Source organism: Chlorocebus sabaeus, chromosome 26 (assembly GCF_047675955.1).
Source record: "Chlorocebus sabaeus isolate Y175 chromosome 26, mChlSab1.0.hap1, whole genome shotgun sequence".
Taxonomy (NCBI): domain Eukaryota; kingdom Metazoa; phylum Chordata; class Mammalia; order Primates; family Cercopithecidae; genus Chlorocebus; species Chlorocebus sabaeus.
Window position 1 is genome coordinate 18,527,017 of NC_132929.1, and position 24,847 is coordinate 18,551,863.

Sequence of the window (24,847 nt, forward strand, 5' to 3'; positions counted from 1 at the left end):
TAAGTTTGTGAAAATCATTTAGAGATCTAAGAAGCTCAAAGGACTCCAAGTAAAATAAACACAAAGAGATCCACACCTAGACACATCATATTTAAACTGTTGAAAGACAAAGAGAAAATCTTAAAAACAGCTAGAGAAAAGTGACTCATACAGGAGAACAATTACATGATGAATGGCTGACTTCTCATCAGAAGCATTGAACCCTAGAAGGCAGGGTGCTGAGAGAATGTAAAAAACTGTCAATAAGAACATTCTCAGATTGGGGGAAAAAAAAAAAAAAGAATTTTTTGGCAGCAGACTTACCTGACAAGAAAACTAAATGAAATCTTCTAGGCTGAAAGAAAGTGATATTAGAAATTATCTTAAATCTGTAGGAGACAATGAAATATCTGGGAATGGTAAATGTGTGAGTAAATATAAAAAAAATCTACATTCTTTCTCTTTTCTTCTCCTAATATCAATAAAAGAATAAGATGATGTAAAACCACAATTATAACAATGCGTTTTTGTACATTGTCATATATGAAAATAACAGCACAAGGGAAGTGAAATATATATTTAAGTAGAGTTTCTATATTTTACAGGAATTAAGTTAGTATTACTTTGAAGTAGATCATAAAGATATGTATTGTAATCTGGAGAGCAACTACTAAGAAAATAGCTCAAAAATATAATTTTAAAAATCAGCATTTCCTCTGCCGCCTCTGGGCAAAAACAACAGAAATTAAAATGGTACATATTAATAAAAATACTTAACAGTTAAAGGCAGTGGAGGAAGAGCAGGAACAAAGGAGGTATGAGACATAGAAAAAAGAAAAATCAGACATGGATGGTTCTGAGCACATCAATAATTATTAAATACATTAAGTGTGAATTGCCTAAGGTACAAATTTTCAAATAGCATAAAAGCAAGACCCAACTGTATGCTGTCTATAAGAAACACACCTTAGAACCACAGACATAGGTTGAAAGTAAAAGAATGGGAAAAGATATACCATAAAAATAGTAACCGTAAGTCCTAGCCAGAGTAATGAGACAAGAGAAAGGGCATCCAGATCAGTAAAGAGGAAGTCAAACTGTTGCTATTTGCTGACAACATGATTGTATATCTAGAAAACTCTAAATATTTATCCAAAGAGCTCCTGGAACTGGTAAATGAATTCAGCAAAGTTTCAAGATACAAAATTAATGCACATAAATCAGTAGCCCTGCTGTATACCAACAGCAAGCAAGCTGAGAATCAAATCAAGAACTCAACATTTTTTACAATAGCTGCAAAAAAAAAAAAAAAAAAAAAACAAAGGAATATACTTAACCGAGGAGGTGACAGACCTCTACAAGGAGAACTACAAAACATTGCTGAAAGAAATCATAGATGACACAAACAAATGAAAACATATCTTATGCTCATGGATGGATAGAATCAGTATTGTGAAAATGACCATACTGCCTAAAGCAGTCTACAAATTCAATGCAATCCCCATCAAAATACCACCATTGTTCTTCACAGAACTAGAAAAGACAGTCCTAAAATTCATATGGAACCAAAAAAGAGCCCACATAGTCAAAGCAAGACTAAGCAAAAAGAACAAATCTGGGCCAGGCACAGTGGCTCATGCCTGTATTCCCAGCACTTTGGGAGGCCAAGGCAGGTGGATCACTTGAGGTCAGGAGTTTGAGACCAGCCTGGCCAACATGGTGAAACCCCCCTCTACTAAAAATAGAAAAAATTAGCTGGGCGTGATGGTGGGCACCTGTAATCCCAGCTACTCGGGTGGCTGAGGCAGGAGAATCTATTGAACCTGAGACGCAGAGGTTGCAGTGAGCCGAGATCACGCCGCTGCACTCCAGCCTGGGCAACAGAGTGAGACTTCGTTTCAAAAACAACAACAAAACCAAATCTGGATGCATTACATTACCCAACTTCAAAGTATACTAGAAGGCCAATAGTTACCAAAACAGCATGATACTGGGACAAAAACAGGCATATAGACCAATGGAACAGAATATAAAATGCAGAAATAAAGCCAAATACTTACAGTCAACTAATCTTTGACAAAGCAAACAAAAATGTAAAGTGGGGGAAGGACACCCTATTCAACAAATGTTGCTAGGATAGTTGGCAAGCCACATGTAGGGGAATGACACTGGATCCTCATCTCTCACATTATACAAAAATCAACTCAAGATGGATCAAAGACAAATACAAGATCTAAAACCATAAAAATTCTAGAAGATAACATTGGAAAAATCCTTCTAGACATTGGCTTAGGCAAAGACTTCATGAGCAAGAATCCAAAAGCAAATGCAACAAAAACAAAGATAAATAGATGGGACTTAAATAAAACAAAAATCTTCTGCACAGCAAAAGAAGTAGTCGGCAGAGTAAACAGCCCACAGAATGGGAGAAAATCTTTGCAATCTATGCATCCTACGAAGGACTAATATCCAGAATCTACAAGGGACTCAAATCAGCAAGAAGAAAACAGTCCCATCAAAAAGTGGGCTAAGGACGTGAATAAACAGTTCTCAAAAGAAGATACACAAATGACAACAAACATAGGGAAAAAAAATGCTCAATGTCACTGATTATCAGGGAAATGCAAATCAAAACCACAATGCAATACCACCTTACTCCTGCAAGAATGACCATAATCAAAAAATCAAAAAAGAGGCTGGGTCGGTGGCTCATGCCTGTAATCCCAGCACTTTGGGAGGCTGAGCCAGGTGGATCACCTGAGGTCAGGCATTCGAGACCAGCCTGGCCAACGTGGTGAAATGCTGTATCTACTAAAAATACAAAAATTAGCTGTGTGTGGTGTCACGCTTCTGCAGTCCCAGCTACTCATGAGGCTGAGGCCAGAGAATTGCTTGAACCTGGGAGGCAGAGGTTGCAGTGAGACAAGATCACGCCACTACACTCCAGCCGTCTCAAAAAAAAAAAAAAAAAAAAAAGATGTTGGCGTGGATATGGTGAAAAGGGAACGCTTTTACACTGTTGGTGGGAATATAAACTAGTACCACCGTTATGGAAAACAGTGCGGAGATTCCTTAAAGAACTACAAGTAGACCCGGGCGCGGTGGCTCAAGCCTGTAATCCCAGCACTTTGGGAGGCCGAGACGGGCGGATCACGAGGTCAGGAGATCGAGACCATCCTGGCTAGCACGGTGAAACCCCGTCTCTACTAAAAAATACAAAAAACTAGCCAGGCGAGGTGCCGGGCGCCTGTAGTCCCAGCTACTCGGGAGACTGAGGCAGGAGAATGGCGTAAACCTGGGAGGCGGAGCTTGCAGTGAGCTGAGATCCGGCCACAGCACTCCAGCCTGGGCGACAGAGCGAGACTCCGTCTCAAAAAAAAAAACAAAAAAAAAAAAAACAAAAAAACAAGTAGATTTACCCAGAGGAAAAGAAGTCATTATATGAAAAAGATACTTGCACATGCATGTTTTAGCAGCACAATTCACATTTGCAAAAATATAGAACCAGCCCAAATGTCCATCAGTCAATGAGTGGATAAAGAAAATGTGGTATATGTATACTGTGGAATACTACTCAGCCATAAGAAGGCATGAAATAATGGCATTTGCAGCAACCTGGATGGAATTGGAGACCATTATTCTGTTAAGTACCTCAGGAATGGAAAACCAAACATATCTTCTCACTCATAAGTGGGAGCTAAGCTATGAGGACACAAAGGCATAGGATGATACAAAAGCATAAGGACACGTAGGCATAAGGACGCAACTGTATATGAATGATAAGAATGGACTTTGGGGACTTGTGGGAAAGGGAGGTAAGGGATAAAAGACTACACCTTGGGTACAGGGTACACTGTTTGAGTGATGGGTGCACCAAAATCTCAGAAATCACCACTAAATAATTTATTCATGTAACCAGACACCATCTCTTCCTCCAAAACCTATTGAAAAATTTTAAAAAGTAAGCATAAGAGAACAGGAGTGGTATTTTAATGTCAGGCAAAAAAAAACAGTTTTTTTTTTTTTTTTTTTTTTTGAGGCGGAGTGTAGCTCTGTCGCCCAGGCTGGAGTGGCCGGATCTCAGCTCACTGCAAGCTCCGCCTCCCGGGTTCACGCCATTCTCCTGCCTCAGCCTCCCGAGTAGCTGGGACTACAGGCGCCCGCCACCTCGCCCGGCTAGTTTTTTTTGTATTTTTTAGTAGAGACGGGGTTTCACCGTGTTAACCAGGATGGTCTCGATCTCTTGACCTCGTGATCCGCCCGTCTCGGCCTCCCAAAGTGCTGGGATTACAGGCTTGAGCCACCGCGCCCGGCAAAAACAGGTTTTAAGGCTGGGCGTGGTGGCTCAAGCCTGTAATCTCAGCACTTTGGGAAGTTGAGGTGGATGGATCGCCTGAGGTCAGGAGTTTGAAACCAGCCTGGCCAACATGGTGAAACCCCGTCTCTACTAAAAATACAAAAAAAAAAAAAAAAAAAAAAAAAAAAAAGCCAAGCATGTGGTCCCAGCTACTTGGAAGGCTGAGGCAGGAGAATCACTTGAATCCAGGAGGCAGAAGTTGCAGTGAGCTGAGATTGCACCATCGCACTCCAGCCTGGGCAACAAGAGCAAGATTCTGTCTTAAAAAAAAAAAAAAAAAAAAATTGGTTTTAAGACAAATACTAGAGACAGGAATATTTCATAATGACAAAGGGTCAGTCAGTACACTGAAGAAATATAACATTTATAAATGTATGCACTCTGAACAACCAAACCTCAAAATACATGAAAAACCTGATGGAATTGAAAGATTAAAATAGACAGTTCAACAATGGTTGGATATTTTGGTACCTAATTTCCAGTAGTAGGTAGATAACGAAACAGAAATCAGTGAGGAAATAGAAGATTTGAGCAACATTATTATCAAACTATGTGACCTAACTGACATTTTCAGAACACTTCATTCAACATCACAGAATACACATATTTTCAAGTGCACATGAAGCATTCTCTGAGATAAACCCTATGCTTCCTAAAGCTAAAGTAACCAAGATAGTGTGGTGGTAGAGTTAAGATAAATAGATTACGGGAACAGAATAGAGTCCAAAATAGACTCATACGTATATAGGCAACTGATTTTTAATAAAGTTGCAAAGGCGATTCAGTGGAGAAAATATCTTTTCAGCAAGCGATGGGAGACCAATTGGATGTCTATATGAAAAAAAACTTTGATCTATATTTTGCACTTTATCGAAAAGTTAATTGAATCATAGATCTAAGTGGGAAACCTGAAACTATTAAACTTTAGAAGATAACTTAGGAGAACCTTTGTGATTTTTGATTAGGCAAAGGTTTTATAGATATGGCACTGAAAACACAAATTGAACAAAAGTACAAATTGAAATTTGGAGTTAATCAAAATTTCAAACTTTTGCACTTTTATAATTTTTTTTTGAGACAGGGTCACACTCTGTCACCCAGGCTAGAGTGCAGTGGCACAGTCGTGGCTCACTGCAGCCTCAACCTCCCGGGCTCAAGCGATCCTCCCACCTCAGCCTCCGAAGTAGCTGGGACTTACACGTGTGTGTGTGTGTGTGTGTACACTTACAGTGTACAAAATAACTTTTTAAATTTTTTTTTGTAGAGACAAGATCTTGTTATATTGCCCAGGCTGGTCTTAAATCCCTAGGCTCAAGTGATCCGCCTGCCTCAGCCTCCCAGAATGCTGGGATTACAGGCATGACCCACCACGCCTGGCCTTTTGCACTTTTTTTTTTTTTTTTTTTTTTTTAAATAATGATACTGAGTCTTGCTCTGTCTCCCAGGCTGGAGCACAGTGGCATGATCTTGACTCATTGCAACCTCCACCTCCCGGATTCAAGTAATTCTCCTGCCTCAGCCACCTAAGTAGCTGGGATTACAGGCACGCATTACCGTGCCTGGCTAATTTTTGTATTTTTAGTAGAGACGGGGTTTCACCATGTTGGCCAGGCTGGTCTCGAACTCCTGACCTCAAGCAATCCAGCTTGCCTCTGCCTCCCAAAGTCCTGGGATTACAGGCATAAACCACCGTGCCTGGCCCCTTTTTTCTCTCTTAAAGACACTGTTAGGAGAATAAAAAGAAATGCAGGCCAGGTGCAGTAGTTCATGCCTGTAATCCCAAAACTTTGTGAGGCTGAGGCGGGTGGATCACTTGAGGTCAGGAGTTTGAGACCAGCCTGGCTAAGATGGTGAAAACCGTGTCTCTACTAAAAATACAAAAATTAGCCAGGCTTGGTGGCATGCACCTGTAATCCCAGCTACTTGGGAGGCTGAGGAGGAGAATTGCTTGAACCCAGCAGGTGGAGGTTGCAGTGAGCCGAGATCGTGCCACTGCACCCCAGCTGGGTGAAAGAGCAAGTCTCCCTCTCAAAAAAAAAAAAAAAAAAGGCAACAGATAGGTAGAACTTTGCTAAACATACATCCGATGAAAGAATTATATCCAGAATATATGAAGAACTCTAAACACCATAAGAAAACAACTCAAAACAATGGCAAAAATTTTGAACTGACATTTCACAAAACAAAATATGCTAGTGACAATTAAGTACTTGCAAAAATTCTCAACATCCTTATTCATTAGGGAAACACAAATTAGAACCAAACGAGATACCACTACCCACCTTTTAACGTGGCTAAAATGCTAAGTATCAGCAAGTTGCGTAGGAGCAGGAGTTTTCATACACTGCTCTACTGGTGGGAATGTAAATGGTGTAACAACTTTGGAAAACAGTTTAGCAGGTTTTTTTTGTTTGTTTGTTTTTTTGTTTTTTTGTTTTTTTTTGAGATGGAGTCTCGCTGTATCACACAGGCTGGAGTTCAGTGGCACGATCTTGGCTCATTGCAACCTCCGCCTCCCGGGTTCAAGCAATTCTCCTGCCTCAGCCTCCTGAGTAGCTGGGACTACAGGCGCCTGCCACCATGCTGGGCTAATTTTTGTATTTGTAGTAGAGATCGGGGTTTCACCATGTTTGTCAGGATGGTCTCAATCTCCTGACCTCGTGATCCACCCACCTCCGCCTCCCAAAGTGCTGGAAATACAGCCGTGAGTCATCGTGCCCAGCCTAGCAGTTTCTTAAAAAGTTAAATATATAACTACCATATGACCCAGCAATTCTACTCCTAGGTGTTTATCCAAGAGAAATGTCCACAAAAAGATGTACACAAATATCCATAACTGTTATTTGTAATTACCCCCAAATGGAAACAACCCACACATCTATCAAAAGGCAAATGGATAACTATGGTAATCCACACAGTGGAATAATGGCAGTAAAAATGAATAAACTATTGATGCATGCCTTAACAGATGAATCTCAAAACAATTATGTACAGTGAAAAGAGCCAGACATTGTATGATTCTATTTATATGAAACACTCTGAAAAGGCAGACTTTCAGACATAGAAAGTTAAGTGATTGCTTCAAGCTGGGGATGGGGACAGAGATTGATTGCAAAGACCTGAGGAATTTGGGGATTATTTGAAATGTTTTAAACTACATTCGGTTGATGATGTATAACGTTAACAATTTCTGGTCGGTGCGGTGGCTCATGCCTGTAATCTCAACACTTTGGGAGGCCGAGGCAGGCAGATCACCTGAGGTCAGGAGTTTGAGACCAGCCTGGCTAACATGGTGAACCCGTGTCTCTGCTAAAAATACAAAATTAGCCGGGCCTGGTGGTGCATGCCTCTAATCTCAGCTACTTGGGAGGCTGAGGCAGGAGAATCAATTAAACCTGAGAGGCAGAAGTTGCAGTGAGCTGAGATCGTGCCATTGCACTCCAGCCTGGGTAACAAGAGCAAAACTCTCTCAAAAAAAAAAAAAATCCCAAAAATTAATTTCTAAAACAAAGTAACAAAATCCACATTGAATCAAGGTGGGGGTCAGAGTAGTTTCTTCTTGGGGGCTGGATGCCACTGAATAGAACTTATAGGGCAGAGTTTCTGCCCTGGCAAGATGCTATGACTGAGGTTAGCAAGAGGCCATCAGAGGCCACCCACATGCTGTGGCTCTCTGCTAGTAAGAGTCAGAGCCCCCTGGGAGGGAGTTGAGCATTTGCGTGGTAAATTGTACTGAAATTCCTGATGCCCCTGAAAGTTATGCTCAGTGAGCTTCATGGAAGTTTGCTTAGTCTGTAAGTTCTGCTGGTGTTTTTGTTTTGTTTTGTTTTTAAAGTGATGATCCAGGGCCCTATTGATTTTATCTGTCAGATATTGAGAGCTCATCTGGTTTGCATCATATTAGAATACAGATTTGTTGAGTGAATTGGATAAAAATCCAAAATATCACCTTGGTTAGAAGAACATCTAAGGGGAAAACAATACAAATCGTTCCAAATGACAGGCTTTAAATGTGCTTTCTCCTCTAGGCAATCCTGGAGAACAACCTCCCTTCTGAAATGGCTAGCAAGATCAACCTTGTGGACCTAGCAGGCAGGTAATTAGGATTTCAAAGCTAAGGGGAATTACTCTAGTTCTTGCCTGTTTTACAGGGAATAAGCTCTTTCTTAAAAAGTTAAATATATAACTACTTTTATATATATAAAAATATATAACTACTTTTATATTTTATAAAAATATATAAAACTCCAATCTTTTTCACATTTCAGTCATCCTGAGAATATTACAAAAGAAGCTCTTCGAATGCTAGGTTAAGAAGTTATTTTCTGGGGGCTGAAAAGTTCCTGTACATTAGGGATTCTCAATCTTGGTTGCACGTTAAATCAATCACCTGAGAACCTTTTCTTTTTTGAGACAGTCTTACTCTGTTGCCCAGGCTCCAGGCCGGAGTGCGGTGGTATGATCATGGCTCATTGTAACCCTGAACTACTGGGCTCAAGTGACCCTCCTGCCTCAGCCTCTGGAGTAGCTGGGACTACAGGCACGTGACACCACATCTGGCTTTTCTTTTTTTTTTTTTGTAGAGACAACATCCCATTATGTTGCCCAGACTGGCCTTGTACTCCTGTCCTTGGGTGATTTATCTGCCTCAGTCTCCCAAAGTGCTGGGATTACAAGCGTGAGCCACTGCACCTGGCCACCTGAGGACCTTTTAAAACTCCCCATACCTATACCTCAGATTAGATACATCAGATTATTAGTGAGATTGGTGGGAGTGCGAGCATCAGGCGATTGTTAAAGCTGCCCAGGTGATTCTAATGTATAGGAAAGATTAAAAAACCACTGCTTTCAGTGAGGGTAACTGAATTAGTACACCGTTTCTCTTTGATTTACTATTGATTTTATTTTCTCTTTATTTAATATTGATTTCTATACAGTTTTTTTTAAAATAAAAGTTTTAGGCCGGGCGCCGTGGCTCACGCCTGTAATCCCAGCACTTTGTGAGGCCGAGGCAGGTGGATCATGAGGTCAGGAGATCGAGACCATCCTGGCTAACACGGTGAAACCCCGTCTCTACTAAAAATACAAAAAAAAAATTAGCCAGGCGTGGTGGCGGGCGCCTGTAGTCCCAGGTACTCGGAAGGCTGAGGCGGGAGAATGGCGTGAACCTGGGAGGCGGAGCTTGCAGTGAGCCAAGATCGCACCACTGCACTCCAGCCTGAGCACAGAGTGAGACTCCGTCTCAAAAAAAAAAAAAAAAAAGTTTTACTTGGTGGTGCACATCTATAGTCCCAGCTATTCAGGAAGCTGAGGTGGGAGGTTCACTTGAGCCCAGGAGTTTGAGGCCAGCCTGGGCAACATAACAACATAGCTCAACCCCATCTCTAAAGAAAAGAAGTTTTAAAAATCTTGAAAGGTTGAGACGATACTGCCTTGTAGGTATTAGAAGGGAGCATGAATTATAATTACATATGTATTTAGAAAGAGTTAGTCTTGAGGGGGATAATGTGATCACAAGAAAGTGTAAGATGAGGGCCGGGCGCGGTGGCTCAAGCCTGTAATCCCAGCACTTTGGGAGGCCGAGATGGGCGGATCACGAGGTCAGGAGATCGAGACCATCCTGGCTAACACGGTGAAACCCCGTTTCTACTAAAAAATACAAAAAACTAGTCGGGCGAGGTGGCGGCGCCTGTAGTCCCAGCTACTCAGGAGGCTGAGGCAGGAGAATGGCGTAAACCCGGGAGGCGGAGCTTGCAGTGAGCTGAGATCCGGCCACTGCACTCCAGCCCGGGCGACAGAGCCAAACTCCGTCTCAAAAAAAAAAAAAAAAAAAGAAAGTGTAAGATGAAATAAGGCAAATTTTCTTATTTTAAAACAGGTAATTAATATGGTACAGTATTCCCTTAAGAGCTGAGTGCTGTTTGAAAGTATTAGCCAATTGGAAGTGTGAATTTTTAGTATTTTCTTAATATTAATATTTCGTTTAATATTAACTTAAAAAGGAAATTCAAAACTGTTGTCAGCTAATGACACAAATCCCATAAAGCTATAAATACATGAATTTAAAACAATAAAAATAGAGAAGTGAATATACCAAAAAGTCATGCTAATATCATAATTGTAAATGAGCATTACATTTAGCATAAAGTGTTCTGACAGTCAAAAACAGAAACCTAAAGAGTTATTCGATTTTTATTGCCTGAGAAGCAGAAAAAGTCCCGTTCATTACAAGATGGTAACATTTTTTTCTGGAACTGAATTCTGAAAGGAATTTATTATGTGAGTCTTTTGCAGCATGATATACAGAATAATGGATAGTATTTTTGAACAATATTATAAAGATAATGTCTTTTTTGCTTTTGTTTTTGTTTCTCATTGACTGTGTTTTAGTGAAAGAGCAGACCCCAGTTACTGTAAGGACCGCATTACTGAAGGAGCCAATATCAACAAGTCCCTTGTGACTCTGGGAATTGTCATCTCCACCTTAGGTATTTTGCTGATAGATACTAGGACTGGGAGGGAGACTTTGGAAAGTAACTCATGTTTTCATGTTGTCACAATAGGGTAGACACAGGGTTCCTTTTGGTAAGGTCACCTTCTGGTTTGGGGCAATAAAAGTTGATATTTGTCCTTGGTTTTAGAGTAGAATGCTCTCTTACTACCATCCGTTCTAAAAGAGGGGAGTCTAAAAAAATTATATGCCTCAAACATTTCGTATCCTAAGTCTGAAGTCTTTAGGAATCCCTAAAATACCCTATTGTATACAGAAAGGGATTAGGAAATATGATGGTTAAGTCTGTGTTCTCCACCATTGTTTTGTTTTAATATATTTGCTTCATAATTCCTTCTTTCTTCCATTTTCTTTTTTCATCTTTTAAGCCCAGAACTCCCAAGTTTTCAGCAGCTGCCAGAGCCTCAACAGCTCAGTCAGCAATGGTGGTGACAGTGGAATCCTTAGCTCTCCTTCTGGGACCAGCAGTGGAGGGGCACCCTCCCGAAGGCAGTCTTATATCCCATACCGAGACTCTGTGTTGACCTGGCTGCTGAAGGACAGCCTTGGAGGCAACTCTAAAACCATCATGGTTGCCAGTGAGTGGGATGCCAGAGCTGGATCTGTGTTGGGACTGGTACTGTATCTCAGAGAAAGGGCCATGGCCACCCAGGTTTCTCATTTTATCAGGGGTCTTATACAGCACGGGCAGTAGTATCGAGGCAAGTGAATAAGGGCTGGGATGGATGGGCTGGCATGTTTTTAAACTTTCTCCTTCTACCTCAGCGGTGTCTCCTGCACACACTAGCTACAGTGAGACCATGAGCACACTGAGATATGCATCCAGTGCCAAAAACATTATCAACAAGCCACGAGTAAATGAGGTGAGACCTTTTCAGAAGTCCTGGTCTGGTATAGTTTACACAAAGCTCTCATTTTTTTGTTCTCTTGTTGATTTCTTTCTCTTTGTACTCCCCTCAACTTTCCAGACTTGTCCTCCAAATGATGAGGGAGTAGAATTCTTTCTTGTACTGTGATCTCCTTCTCTCCTATCTCTATTGCCCTTCATTCAGTAACCTTTTATGAATAACTTATTTTAGATACTTCTCTAAGGCCATTCCTCTTAAGATTCCTTAGTTTACCACTACCGCTCTAAGAAAGGTCATTTATTATCCCAGCACTTTGGGAGGCCGAGTCGGGTGGATCACGAGGTCAGGAGATTGAGACCATCCTGGCTAACCCGGTGAAACCCTGTCTCTACTAAAAAATACAAAAAACTAGCCGGGCGAGGTGGCAGGCGCCTGTAGTCCCAGCTACTTGGGAGGCTGAGGCAGGAGAATGGCGTAAACCCGGGAGGCGGAGCTTGCAGTGAGCTGAGATCCGGCCACTGCACTCCAGCCTGGGCGACAGAGCAAGACTCCGTCTCAAAAAAAAAAAAAAAACATTTATTTTTTATTTTATTATTTTATTTTTAGAGACAGGGTCTCACTCTGTCATCCAGGCTGGAGTGCAGTGATGCAATAATGGCTCACTCTAAGAAAGTTCACTTAAAAATTTGTGCTTACTGCTTTTATTTTGAATTTTTGTTGATTCATTCCTGTGTTTTTGTATTTGTTTCCCTGTTTTGAGAAGGGATCTTGCTCTGTTGCCCAGGCTGGAGTGCAGTGGCACTATTGTGGCTCACTGCAGCTTCAACTTCCAGGGCTTAAGCGATCCTCCCACCTCAGCCTCCTGAGTAGCTGGGACCACAGGTGCATGCCACCACGTTAGGCTAATTTTTTAAAAAAGTTTTTGTAGAAACAAGGTCCCACAATATTGCCCAGGCTGGTCTCGAACTCCTGGACTCAAATGATCCTCCCACCTCAGCCTCCCAAAGTGCTGGGGTTACAGGTGTGGGCCAAGGTGCCCAGTCTTATGCCTGTGTTTTTTAATGCAAGTTGTCTGTGTTTCATTTTTCTCTTTGCAAATTGCAGTGACTTCTCTGTTTAGATATTAAAAGGAGAGTGTAGGAATTCACTGGTTTTTGTTTATCGTTTAATGTTTTTTCTCTCTATTGTTTTTCTCCTCTGCCCACACAAAACCATTCATTGGTTTTTCAAAGCTAAATGAGAATTTTTCAAATGTTCCTTCACAATTTCAGTGAGAAGTTCCAGAGCAGGGATCATAGGTGGTGGCCAGACACACACTACATATATATATATGTATACATATATATACATACACACATATATACATATATGTATATATACACACACACATATATAACCCATATGTAGACTGTTTTAAAAAGGCAATGTAATTAGGCAATATTAGGCTTAGTCACAATACAGGAAGGTTAGCACCTACTACCTATACATGCCCTAGCTTTTGTGTTACCTGCTTGACCTCTAGGGAAGTGATTCTCAAACTTTAGTGTGTATCAGAATCACTTGGAGGGTTTGTTAGACCACTGCTGGGCCCCAGTCCTTCAGAGTTTCTGATTTAGTAGGTCTGGGGTGGGCCAAAGTGTACATTTCTAACAAGTTCTTAGATGAAGTGGATGCTGCAGGTGCTGGGTCCACAACTTGAGAATGATTGACCGCTGTAGAGCCTACTCCAAAGGAGTAATCTACCTCTTCCAAGCCAACTGCAAATAGCATTTCACAGCTGAGTGGGACTTGATAACAATCAGTGGTGATGGAGTTCTCTGTGTTTCAGGATGCAAACGTAAAGCTGATTAGAGAACTCAGAGAAGAGATTGAAAGACTGAAAGCCCTGCTGCTGAGCTTTGAACTGGTATGCAGACAGTCAGAACCTTTCCATACTTAAGTGAAATTCTCCTTCTGAGCCTCTCTTCTCCATGGAGTCTGGGCCCTGCTGCATTCCATGTTCTCAGTTGACTCTCATGAGGCAGAGACAGGAGCAAAGACAAAACAGAGATTTATCTGATTTCTTGGTGTAGCTTCAGATGGTGTGGACATTTTTTCACTTTATCATCTCTTGTCTTGTGCCTGAATGGTCCTTGCCCTGTGTGGGCAGGTACGGAGAATGGGGCCCTCTAGGAAAATTTATTTTTGTTTTCCATCTTTGTACCAATATGAGCCCAAATACATAGGTTCCTGATTTATTTCTCATTTTAATGATAAAGTCTTTCCTTTATCTGCACCTTATCTTCCTTCACAAGTGTAAGGGTGGGACCTACCTGAAGTTCAGACCAGGAAAATATCAAAGCACATCTCTATCTTTGTGCAGAGAAACTTCGGTTCATTGAATGATGAAAAGGATGAAAACCTGAAGGAGCTGGTTCTCCAAAATGAGTTGAAGGTGGGTGTGTTGGGTGGACTCAGTAGTGCTTTACATCACCCTGGGAGCTCCCTCCATTATTCCTGAGCTAGGTAGGGTTGCTCCCTTGGCAGGGCAGAGAAGAGCTGTCTAATTTGAAGACAATGTTTGTTTCCTTTAAGCCTTGACCAGGGGATGTGTTTGCCTAGGGGAGTGTTAATGGCTTTCTGACTTTCTGTATTCTCTCAGGGATTCATAAGTCCTTTGGATAGTGAGAGTAGCTTGGGGGGAAGACACTGTTTTCTTGTCTGTAAATCAGTCAACCAAGATATATTCATTGTTTGAGGACCAAATAGGTTCTCAGCATGATGCTGCAAGAGGTACAGAGAGGTCCCTGCCCTCAAATGGTTTGCAGTCTAGTTGGAAACACATTTAAAGAATGGTGTGTTTCATGAACCATGTGATTTAGATGAAAAGGATCTAGGGAAGGAAGAAATCATTATGGTTTGGGATTTTCAGAGCAGACATCATATGTTGGTGCTGGAAGGCAGAGAACTGACCTTGAACTAGCCCTGGAAGGTTTGCTAGGGTTGTTACATAGGGAGAAGGGGTAAGGCATTGGGTGAGGGAGGGATAACATAAGCAAAGCCTTGAAACTGAGAGAAGGAAGGGGTGTGAGAGGCCATGTGGAAGGACACACTGTGAGGAAGACTAAGCTGGTTAGAATGGGTGTTCATGGTAGAGGGTAGTGCAGGTAAGGTTACGGCAAGTTTAGAAGGTTTGAACTTGGTGTAAACAGGATTAATAGCTTTTTGAATCAGGTTGGTGACATAATAAAGGAGTATCTTTGGGAAATTAATATGATAGTTGTATGCATGGTGAATTGAAAGATGGGAAGACTGGAAGCAGAGGACCAACCAGGAAAGAGGCTACTGTAATCCAGTGAGGGCAAGGACAAGACATTTTGGAAAAGTAGAATAAAGGGTGATTCCCAGAGACATTTTTTTTTAATTAATTTTATTTTTTTTGAGAGGGAGTCTCACTGTGTCACCCAGGCTGAAGTGCAGTGGCATGATCTCAGCTCCGCCTTCCAGGTTCAAATGATTGTCCTGCCTAAGCCTCCCGAGTAGCTGGGACTACAGGTGTGCACAACCATACCCATGTAATTTTTGCATTTTTAGTAGAGACAGGGTTTCACCACGTTGGCCAGGCTGGTCTCGAACTCCTGACCTCAGGTAATCCACCCGCCTTGGCCTCCCAAAGTGCTGAGATTACAGTCATGAACCACTGCACCTGGCCCCCAGAGATATTTAAAAGGAAAAAATGGTGGGCTGTTGTTTTTGTTGACAGATTAGATTTATTTTTATTTTTTTTATTTTTTATTTTATTTTTTTTGAGATGGAGTCTCACCCTGTCACCCAGGCTGGAGTGCAATGGTGCAATCTCAGCTCACTGCAACCTCCGCCTCCCAGGTTCAAGCAGTTTTCCTGCCTCAGCCTCCCGAGTAGCTGGGATTACAGGCTCACACCACCACACCCAGCTAATTTTTGTATGTTTAGTAGAGATGGGTTTTCACCATGTTGGACAGGCTGGTCTTGAACTCCTAACCTTGTGATCCGCCCACCTCAGCCTCCCAAAGTACTGGGATTACAGGCACGAGCCACCGCACCTGGCCTATTTTTTATTATTTTGGGATGGAGTTTCGCTCTTGTCATCCAGGCTGGAGTGCAGTGGTGTGCTCTTGGCTCACTGTAACCTCCGCCTGCTGGATTCAAGCAATTCTCCAGCCTCAGCCTCCTGAGTTGCTGAGATTACAGGTGCCCATTGCCACGCCAGGCTAATTTTTTGTGTTTTTCGTAGAGAAGGTGTTTCACCATATTGGCCAGGCTGGTCTCAAACTCCTGATCTCAGGTGATCCACTCGCCTCAGCCTCCCAAAGTGCTGGGATTACAGGTGTGAGTCACCACACTCGGCAGATGGGTTAAATTTAAATCCTACAACCAAATGTTTCAATTTCTAATATTCTGTTGCATCATCCTTATATGTCATTAAAGTATCCTGGCCACGTTAACATTTTGTCACCCTTGCTAAACCTCAAGACTAAATAACACGTCTAGAAGTTTCTCTAAAAAATTCCTCCTTCAGTCATGTATTCTGATTTTTGGTTCAGAAAATATCATCCCTCTATACTAAGAGATGAAGTAGGGGAGCCGAAATCATTCCAAACTCATGAGCATACTTGCATTATGCAGGCCAGCTGAGCTGGACTTGAACCTTCCCCTTGTTGTCTGTATCATCTTAGGCAGTGTAGGAGTAGGTGATGAAAGCTAGCCAAAGGGGCAGCTGTGCCAGGTTGGCTGAACTGTAAGCCAGAGTGCCCTACCACTCACCAATGCCAGGAGTCCCTATCCAACCCAGCCCTTTACAGGTACCCTGTAGTTTCCTGGTTTCCAAACTTCAACTCAATGATTATTAAAATAATGTTTCTAGGGCACATAAAGTACTTGTACCTAAACCTGGCATAATTTTTTTTCTTTTTTTCTTTTTTGAGATGGAGTCTTGCTCTGTTGCCCAGGCTGGAGTGCAGTGGTGCCATCTCGGCTCACTGCAAGCTCCGCCTCACGGGTTCACACCATTCTCCTGCCTCAGCCTCCCAAGTAGCTGGGACTACAGGCACCCACCACCACGCCCAGCTAATTTTTTGTATTTTTAGTAGAGACGGGTTTCACTGTGTTAGCCAGGGTGGTCTCAATCTCCTGACCTCGTGATCCACCTGCCTTGGCCTCCCAACGTGCTGGGATTACAGGTGTGAGCCACCACACCCAGCCAACCTGGCATAATTTTTTTGTAAGTATTCCCTTTATGAGAGAAATACTTAGCTAATCTAATTTTTTTTTTTTTTTCCTGAGCTTCCTCGGTTCTTCCATTCCCAGGATAAGCTCATTGCTTAGGCATCAGTTTCCACTAAGAGAATAAAAAGGACCCTACATTTATCACTGTGCATGTCCATAAGGTGGTCTTAGCTTAAACCTGGGTATATTTACTTTTAAAACTCTGTTCCTGGTACACATTAAACACTCAGTATTTTACTGTTATTGTTTTTATTGTCTTATTACATGATCTTCCAGACAATTTCCATATAATCTTAGTTCCACCTAGGGAGATTCCTCTCAGTGCTTTGTGGTTCTGTGAGCCATGTGCAAGCTTATATGATAACTCAAAGTACTGTACTTTGGGAAAGAAGTGTGTTAGGTCATAAAAGGATTCCCAAGTATGGATCATATAAAAGTGGGGTGGGGAAAGGGAAATTATAAACACAGATGTCTAACATCCCAATTAATTTTTAAAAAATAACTTGAAAATAACATGTTTTTTTTCTAATTATAAAAACAATACATGTTCATTGCAGAAAACTTTAAAAATAACATTTATTGAGGGGTCTTCTGTTTATACAAGTAACACTTGCTTATTGTAGAAAAGTTGGAAAACACAGCTTGCAGTTGGAGGAGGTAAGGGCCTCTGTGGGGCTTTGAATAGTATCCGTGAGGATCATAATAAAGTAGTACCCTGGGGAGATAGGAATAGATGTAATGACTTCTGACCTTTAGTCTGTTCCCCATGCTCAGTGTCTCAGATCACCTCCTATACCTCTGCAGATAGACCAGCTGACTAAAGACTGGACCCAGAAGTGGAATGATTGGCAGGCCCTCATGGAGCATTACAGTGTGGACATCAACAGGAGGAGGGCTGGGGTGGTCATCGACTCCAGCCTGCCACACCTGATGGCTTTGGAGGATGATGTGCTCAGCACAGGTGTTGTGCTGTATCATCTCAAGGTGAGGACGCTGGTGTATCCTTTTCTTCCTAAGCCACTGGCCCCAGAGGTCAAGGAGGGAAAAGCTAGGAGTAGCAGTCATGTTTCTGTGGATTGAAATCAAGACAGATGCCACAGAGCTGCCTTCAGGTTTGTTCTCAGGAAACTGGTCTACCTGACAAATTGTGATGTGTTTTGCCTTTGTATGTATAGAGCAGAAGACTGGAAATCAGAATAATTGTTTTTCAACTGCAGCTACTGTTGTTCTTATGTAACTTACTTTTGTTCTCTTTGCCTTAATTTTCTCATTTTAAAGTAAGAATGATGTTTATCATATTCCTTTTCTGGCTTGCTGAAGCATAGGGGTATAGTCATGGAGAGTGAAACCCTAACCTCAGGATACCATTAGTGCTCCTAAACTACAAATACAGACTGCTCAAAGGTGGCTTTCAGGCTGGGTGTGGTGGCTCACACCTGTAATCCCAGCACTTTGGGAGGCCAAGGTGGGCAGATCACTTGAGGTCAGGAGTTCGAGACCAGCCTGGCCAACATGGCGAAACCCCACCTCTACTAAAAATACAAAAATTAGCCGGGCGTGGTGGTGGGTGCCTGTAATCCCAGCTACTCGGGAGGCTGAGGCAGGAGAATCACTTGAACCCAGGAGCCAGAGGTTGCAGTGAGCTGAGATCACGCCACTGCACTCCAGCCTGGATGACAAAGTAAGACTCTGTCTCAAAAATAAATAAAATAAATACAAATAATGTTTAAAAAAGGCGGCTTTCAGAGACTAAAGGGGGAATTCAGAAGATTTGAAAGTTTTCTTCTGACAGTTCCCCACTTCAACGCCAAATTAACAAACAGTACACCTCCCACTTCTCCATCACTACATTTACCTGAAAAAGGAGACAGAGAAAGTAGGTAAAGGAAGCTTAAAACATAGGGAGGGTCCAAAGAGCTAGAGTGGTGTGATGGTGGGGGAAGAGGGGATGACAGGCATCCATCTAGAAAAAGATTGAAGTGAAAGCTTCCAAACAGCACCTGGCCCACCTGGCTCTGTGTCACCTGGAGGCCAGTCCTCATTTCTGAGTGAAGTGGTTTTGAGAGTTAGAGACCTATGGTAGAGAGTCTTTCGTCTTGTTCTCATCAGTGTGTTCTGTGGGAGGACAGTTCCTATGGACAGCAGAACGTACTTCACATGCTCAGAATCCCTGTGCTCACTGAAAAGCTAGTTTTCATTCTCATAATTATCCCCCGCTGACATTTAAAAAGAACAAAGAAAGAGTTTCTGGGGAGTATGTAATGCTGCTGTTATCCCTGGAGACACTGGACTCCTTCCTAGTGCTGCAGAGCATATGGAAGTGAGATGTTAGCAAAGCTCATCAGGGTTCTTAGGATAAGCCCTTTGGGAAGTTGTCAGAGACTGAGCTTCTCAGACAGAAAATTTAAAGTAGCTTATTTTCTGGTACACGGGGCATAAATTTTCTTAGTGAAAGTGCCTGAGGCAGAAGTGGCTGACAACTTTTACCTTAGCAAGAGAACTAAACACCAAATGGCTGTATAGATCCTCCCATTAGTCAGAACCACAGAGAGAGGTTGGAGGTCAGGAAGACACCAGATTGATTAAAATGGTCAGTATTTGAGTAGAACTGATCTGATATATGGGTTGGATGTGGAGTGAATAGATGAAGCTAGAAATCAAGTAGTAGAGCTTAGGGTAGCAGCAGAGGGTTAAAGGACATGACTATTAGATTCAATCGTAGACATGGAGATGAACGATGACCTCATCTGAAGATAGGATTGCTGATTTTTTTTTTTTTTTTTTTTTTTTTTTGAGACGGAGTCTCGCTCTGTCACCCAGGCTGGAGTGCAGTGGCGCGATCTCGGCTCAGTGCAAGCTCAACCTCCTGGGCTCAAGTGATTCTCCTGCCTCAGCGTCCTGCGTTGCTGGGATTACAGGCGTGCACCACTGTTGGGAATAATGCTTAAAATGTTAAGGAAATTGAACACTTAAAGGATTTTTAGTAAAGCAATTTTACTTTTGCACAGAGGGGTGCTTCTCTTTGACCAGTTGCCATGAGAACACATCTGAACAAAGGGGCACGAGAACCTTTATTTCTGATGCAAGTTCTGCTCCTGCACCCTTTCCCCTTCCCCGTTGGCCAGGGTCAGGTCGTACATTCTAAACTAATCCCAGTTGGCTAAACATTTGAACCTTTTTAGATAAGCTGGGCATGTAAGGGAGAGAGGGGAAAGGGGAAGAGGTGTCTGCAATGAGCTAGACAGCTAGTTTTTTTTTTTTTTAAATAAGGAAAGGAATGTGAGCTGGTACTGATAATGCCTGGTACTGTGGCATGTCTGGGCATATAATAAAGGCAGAAAGGAAGAAAAAAGTGAAAAAGGAAAAAAAAAGGGGGGGGGGTGGGAGATTACTATGAATTGAAGAATAAACGATTGATCAGGCTAATTTTTGTGTTTTTAGTAGAGACGGGGATTCACCATATTGGCCAGGCTGGTCTTGAACTCCTGACCTCAAGTGATCCACCGACCTTGGTCTCCCAAAATGCTGGGACTACCGGCATGAGCCCTCACGCTCCGCTGGATTGCTGATTTTTATTGCTTAGTCAGTGCATAGTGAGGATTTTACTCCCTTCCTGGTGCATTTCCAGAGGACCTGGGTGATGAGATTTTAGTCTACTTCTAATCCTGCCATTTCTACATTTTATGTACTTTCCCCACCTTTTGTTTGTGTAGCTATTGACTTAGGTAATAGTACTAACAGTAATGGCCCAAGATTCTGTTTGTTGTTGTTTGTTTGTTTGTTTGCTAAGTTTGTTACCTAGAACTAGTCTCTGGCAACCTGGAAGCTGTTTTTCCCTGGGTCACCTTGGGGAAGTGTCTTGGGTGGGAAGAAGACAGAGAGAAGGACAGGGAGAGCCCAGGTTACTGATATGCTGGACTTCATCCTCATAATTGCCTCTGTGCCACTAACCCTCCTTACATAAAGAGGCAGGGTGGGCAGTGAACGCATATGCCAGCCAGCTCAGTCCTCAGCTGAGATGCCATCACCTTTTGTTGGTAATTTCTACCCTGCAGATCTAGAAGTTATGATGTGCCGTAGCCTTTATCTTTTTGGAAACGCTGTCCTTGAACACACATGAAAAGTTTCTACCTTTTTCACTTGAACTGCCCTCTGATTCTGTTTGACAGTATTTGTGGAGGCTAGCATCTATTGACTGCTGTGGTCCTCAGTGCCTAAGCAGGAAAGGCTGGCTCTGGCTGTTTGTGTGTTTGCAGAGAGGAGTGACAGAGGGGGATGCAGGGAGGACAAAGCCTCATTCATTACTGCCAGGATACTTCCTTCTCACAAGCTATTTTGGAGGAGTGTCAGGGACCTCCCTGCTCTGGCTGCTGACAGTGAAGCCTAGTGGGGAATTCTCTGGTCTCCTTAAAAACATTGCTGGGCCAGATGCGGTGGCTCACACCTATAGTCCCAGCAGTTTGGGAGGCTGAGGCAGGCAGATCACCTGAGGTCAGGAGTCCGAGACCACCCTGGACAACATGGCAAAACCTCGTCTCTACTAAAAATACAAAAATTAGCTGGGTATGGTGGCACACACCTGTATTCCCAGCTACTCGGGAAGCTGAGGCAGGAGAATCACTTGAACCTGGAGGCAGAGGTTGCAGTGAGCCGAGATCATGCCACTACACTCCAGCCTGGGTAACAGAGTGAGACTCCATCTCAAAAAAATAATAATAATAATAATAATTACTGGTCAGGTGTGGTGGCTCATGCCTGTAACCCCAGCACTTTGGGAAGCCAAGGCTAGCAGATCGCCTGAGGTCAGGAGTTCAAGACCAGCCTGGCCAACATAGTAAAACCCTGTCTCTATTAAAAATACAAAAATTAGCCAGGCATGGTTGCAGGCGCCTGTAATCCCAGCTAGTTGGGAGGCTGAGGCAAGGGAATTGCTTGAACCTGGGAGACGAAGGTTGTGGTGAGCTGAGATTGCACCACTGCACTCCAGCCTGGGCATCAAAGTGAGACTCTGTCTTAAAAAAACAAACAAAAACTCATTCATTACTAGGGAGGTATTATGGTAAAGTCGGAAAAGCCTGCAGGGGCTTAGGATCCAAAGAGACCTGAATTCTAGTCATAGCTCTCCTATTTGGTATGTGGGTTTCTTAGGCAGTTTATCCCCTGTGAGCTTCAGATTCCTCATCAATAAAAAGAAGAGGAGAATACCTACATTTTGAGTTGTTAAAGGATAAAGTAATATGATTTGTGTAAAGTACTCAACATAATGCCTAGGACATATGGAATGGTTAGTCAATAAACGATAAAGATATGTCTAAAATTTAGCATCCCGGTTGCCATGTTGCTGCCTTTTCCTAACAGAGCTATATGGGTCTTAAGCAGATTTGCCGTAATCCAAGGTCTAAAAGGCCTTGTCTTCAACTAATCCACTGATTCATTTATACTAACTCCAGTTTCCCCCTCCTCTCTTACACTCTCTTCCAGTTCTTTTTTATTCTAGAGGTGCTTTTCTCCTATTTGTGCTTTTACCCTTCTTAGAATCTGGTGTCTGTTAAACTTCATCTGCGGACCAAGAAGGTAAAAATCCTGTGTTTCCATAAATCTTCACAAAATGCTTGTTTCATTGAGACTTACTGGATCAAACTTGGACCACACCAACCTTTGCCTCTCAGGGAAAAGCCATACTTTTGCATTTATTTTCTCAGACTAGAGAATTTTTCTGACCAATGGCTGTAACTATTCCCTAACTTTAGGCTGTGGGACAGAAAGGAGTGTGCCTACACTTGCTGGACTTTGCAAACAGCTTGGGCTGCTTTGTGATATACTTTTTAGCTGTACCATCTCAGGGGCTTCCTGGCTATAGAGTGAGTGGGCAGAGGGTCAGAACAGCCTGGATCAAAGTTGAGAAGTGGTACAGACCAGGCTGGGATGGGATGAGAAGTGGTACAGATGAGGCTGGGAAGAGAGAGAGAACATTCTAATGTGGACTCTCCTGTAGGGCAAGGCTCTGTCCCTTTTAATTCTCATTAAAATGGCTTTTTCCCCCCTTTAGGAAGGGACAACAAAAATTGGAAGAATTGACTCAGACCAGGAACAGGACATTGGTAAGTGACAGAGCATAGGAGTCCAACGTTTTGGGGCAAGTATTTGTGTCTGAAAGGTTTCTTCAGAGGACTCTGATGATGCTCTCAGAAGGGAATCATTGGCGTATTCAGGGCCTGCTTCTCTTTCCGCTGCTAGGTTTCAGGTCTGGGATGTGATAGGGAGAGACCCACATGGTGGGAAGATTTCAGGTATGGGTGGTTTCAGGTCGGCTCTTCCTCTTTCATTATGGTATGAGGTCTTCCAGGTGTTGGATTCTGATCTCACAGAAAGAAATGGAGAGGATGTTTCCCTGGATCGTCCTCCCACCCAAGTGACCACCACTTCTTTTGTAGTCCTGCAGGGTCAGTGGATCGAGAGAGACCACTGCACTATCACCAGTGCCTGTGGTGTAGTTGTTCTCCGGCCTGCCCGTGGGGCCCGCTGTACAGTCAATGGCCGGGAGGTCACTGCCTCCTGCCGTCTGACCCAAGGTAGGACTGTCTACAGCCCTGTTTATCCCAAGACAAGTGATGGACCATTTCCAGTCTCATGGGCCCAGAGAGCTCAGTGAAGCAGGCTTTAAAAACGAATCACCCAGCCTCTGCACCCTGAAATCTGAAGATTTTCTAATATGATCCTATTCCCATAAATAAGCCTTAATTCCAAAGTCTCGTAGTGAAGAATGACTCTGAAATTGGTACCTGTGTTCATTAGCTCTGTCTCCCTAGGAAAGTCTCTGAGCCTCACTTTCCTCATCTATAAAATGGGGATAATAATAGGATCATTGTGAGGATCAAATGAACCTTATAGTTCTTAACAGTGTGCTTGGCACTCAGTAAACACTCATTATCGTTATTACTATAATTACCGCTACTGTTATTAATCTATGCAAATTCTGTCTGTCCTTTGATACTGAACTGAGATTCCTCCTCTTCCATCAAGTGTTCCCTGACTACTGCACCTGGAACTCAACTTCCTTTCCCTTGGAGTAGTAGAGTTCTTCCTGTCTGTCTTATTAATTCAAGATGTATGCTGTGAGATACAGAATTAATACATATCTTACCAACTCAGCAAAATTGTCAGTTATCGAGGGCATGACTTTGTCTCATAGAACAGTACCCTACACATAGTATGTACTCCAAAACATGAGCTGTTGATTGAATTCTCACTTGTCTCTGTGCTGCAGGAGCTGTCATAACCCTGGGGAAGGCACAGAAGTTCCGATTCAACCACCCAGCAGAGGCTGCTGTCCTGCGGCAGCGAAGGCAGGTGAGCAGGGCTGTGTTTTCTAGGTTATTGCTGGCCTCCCTGTTTCCACTTTTTAGAGGAAACACCAAGCTGGGAGGGGTGGAGGTGATGACAGCAGCCTCACTGCGCTTTTTTCCTTGTTCAAGGTTGGAGAGGCTGCTGCTGGTGGTGGCTCTTTGGAGTGGCTGGATTTGGATGGAGATCTCACTGCGTCCCGGCTAGGTCTCTTCCCTTTGCTTTGGAAGGAAGGGTAAGAAATAGCAGCTCATACTGATGTGGAACCTACTGGGTTCACTTCTTAGTCCATTACAGCATGGATCAGGGTGGGGGTGGGGGGTGATTAATGTAGCAGCCAAGGTCTGAATGAGCCCTTGTCTGAATCAACTTGGGCAAGTCATTTGATGATGCTGAACTAGCTGCTAAGTTTGTAGTTGGCAGGGAAGTGGTCTTGGCCCTTGTTCATTTCTTGTTTGGTATTTCAACTTTTTTCATCACTGAAGGAGGTATTTTATTTGATGTTCCTATGGCCACCTTTTCTCTCTCCACAGAATTTAGCTGTGATGTGTTTGTGGACGTCTT

At 42.8% G+C, this 24,847-nt stretch overlaps 1 protein-coding gene across 4 annotated transcripts in view; it reads left to right on the top strand.

Annotated features, from left to right (window-relative positions):
• The window catches only part of STARD9 (StAR related lipid transfer domain containing 9), a 151,846-nt gene that overhangs the window by 81,705 nt on the left and 45,294 nt on the right, over nt 1-24,847 (top strand). For 3 of the 4 annotated variants that reach the window (XM_008016888.3, XM_008016887.3, XM_038009886.2), the window contains exons 10-20: nt 8,365-8,432; nt 10,727-10,824; nt 11,216-11,425; nt 11,613-11,710; nt 13,524-13,601; nt 14,058-14,129; nt 17,744-17,923; nt 22,989-23,040; nt 23,374-23,511; nt 24,207-24,289; nt 24,415-24,518. In XM_008016888.3, the coding sequence (XP_008015079.3) occupies nt 8,365-8,432; nt 10,727-10,824; nt 11,216-11,425; nt 11,613-11,710; nt 13,524-13,601; nt 14,058-14,129; nt 17,744-17,923; nt 22,989-23,040; nt 23,374-23,511; nt 24,207-24,289; nt 24,415-24,518 (1,181 nt within the window). The remainder of the gene's footprint in view (nt 1-8,364; nt 8,433-10,726; nt 10,825-11,215; nt 11,426-11,612; nt 11,711-13,523; nt 13,602-14,057; nt 14,130-17,743; nt 17,924-22,988; nt 23,041-23,373; nt 23,512-24,206; nt 24,290-24,414; nt 24,519-24,847) is intronic. The other variant, XM_073012084.1, reaches the window with a different exon arrangement.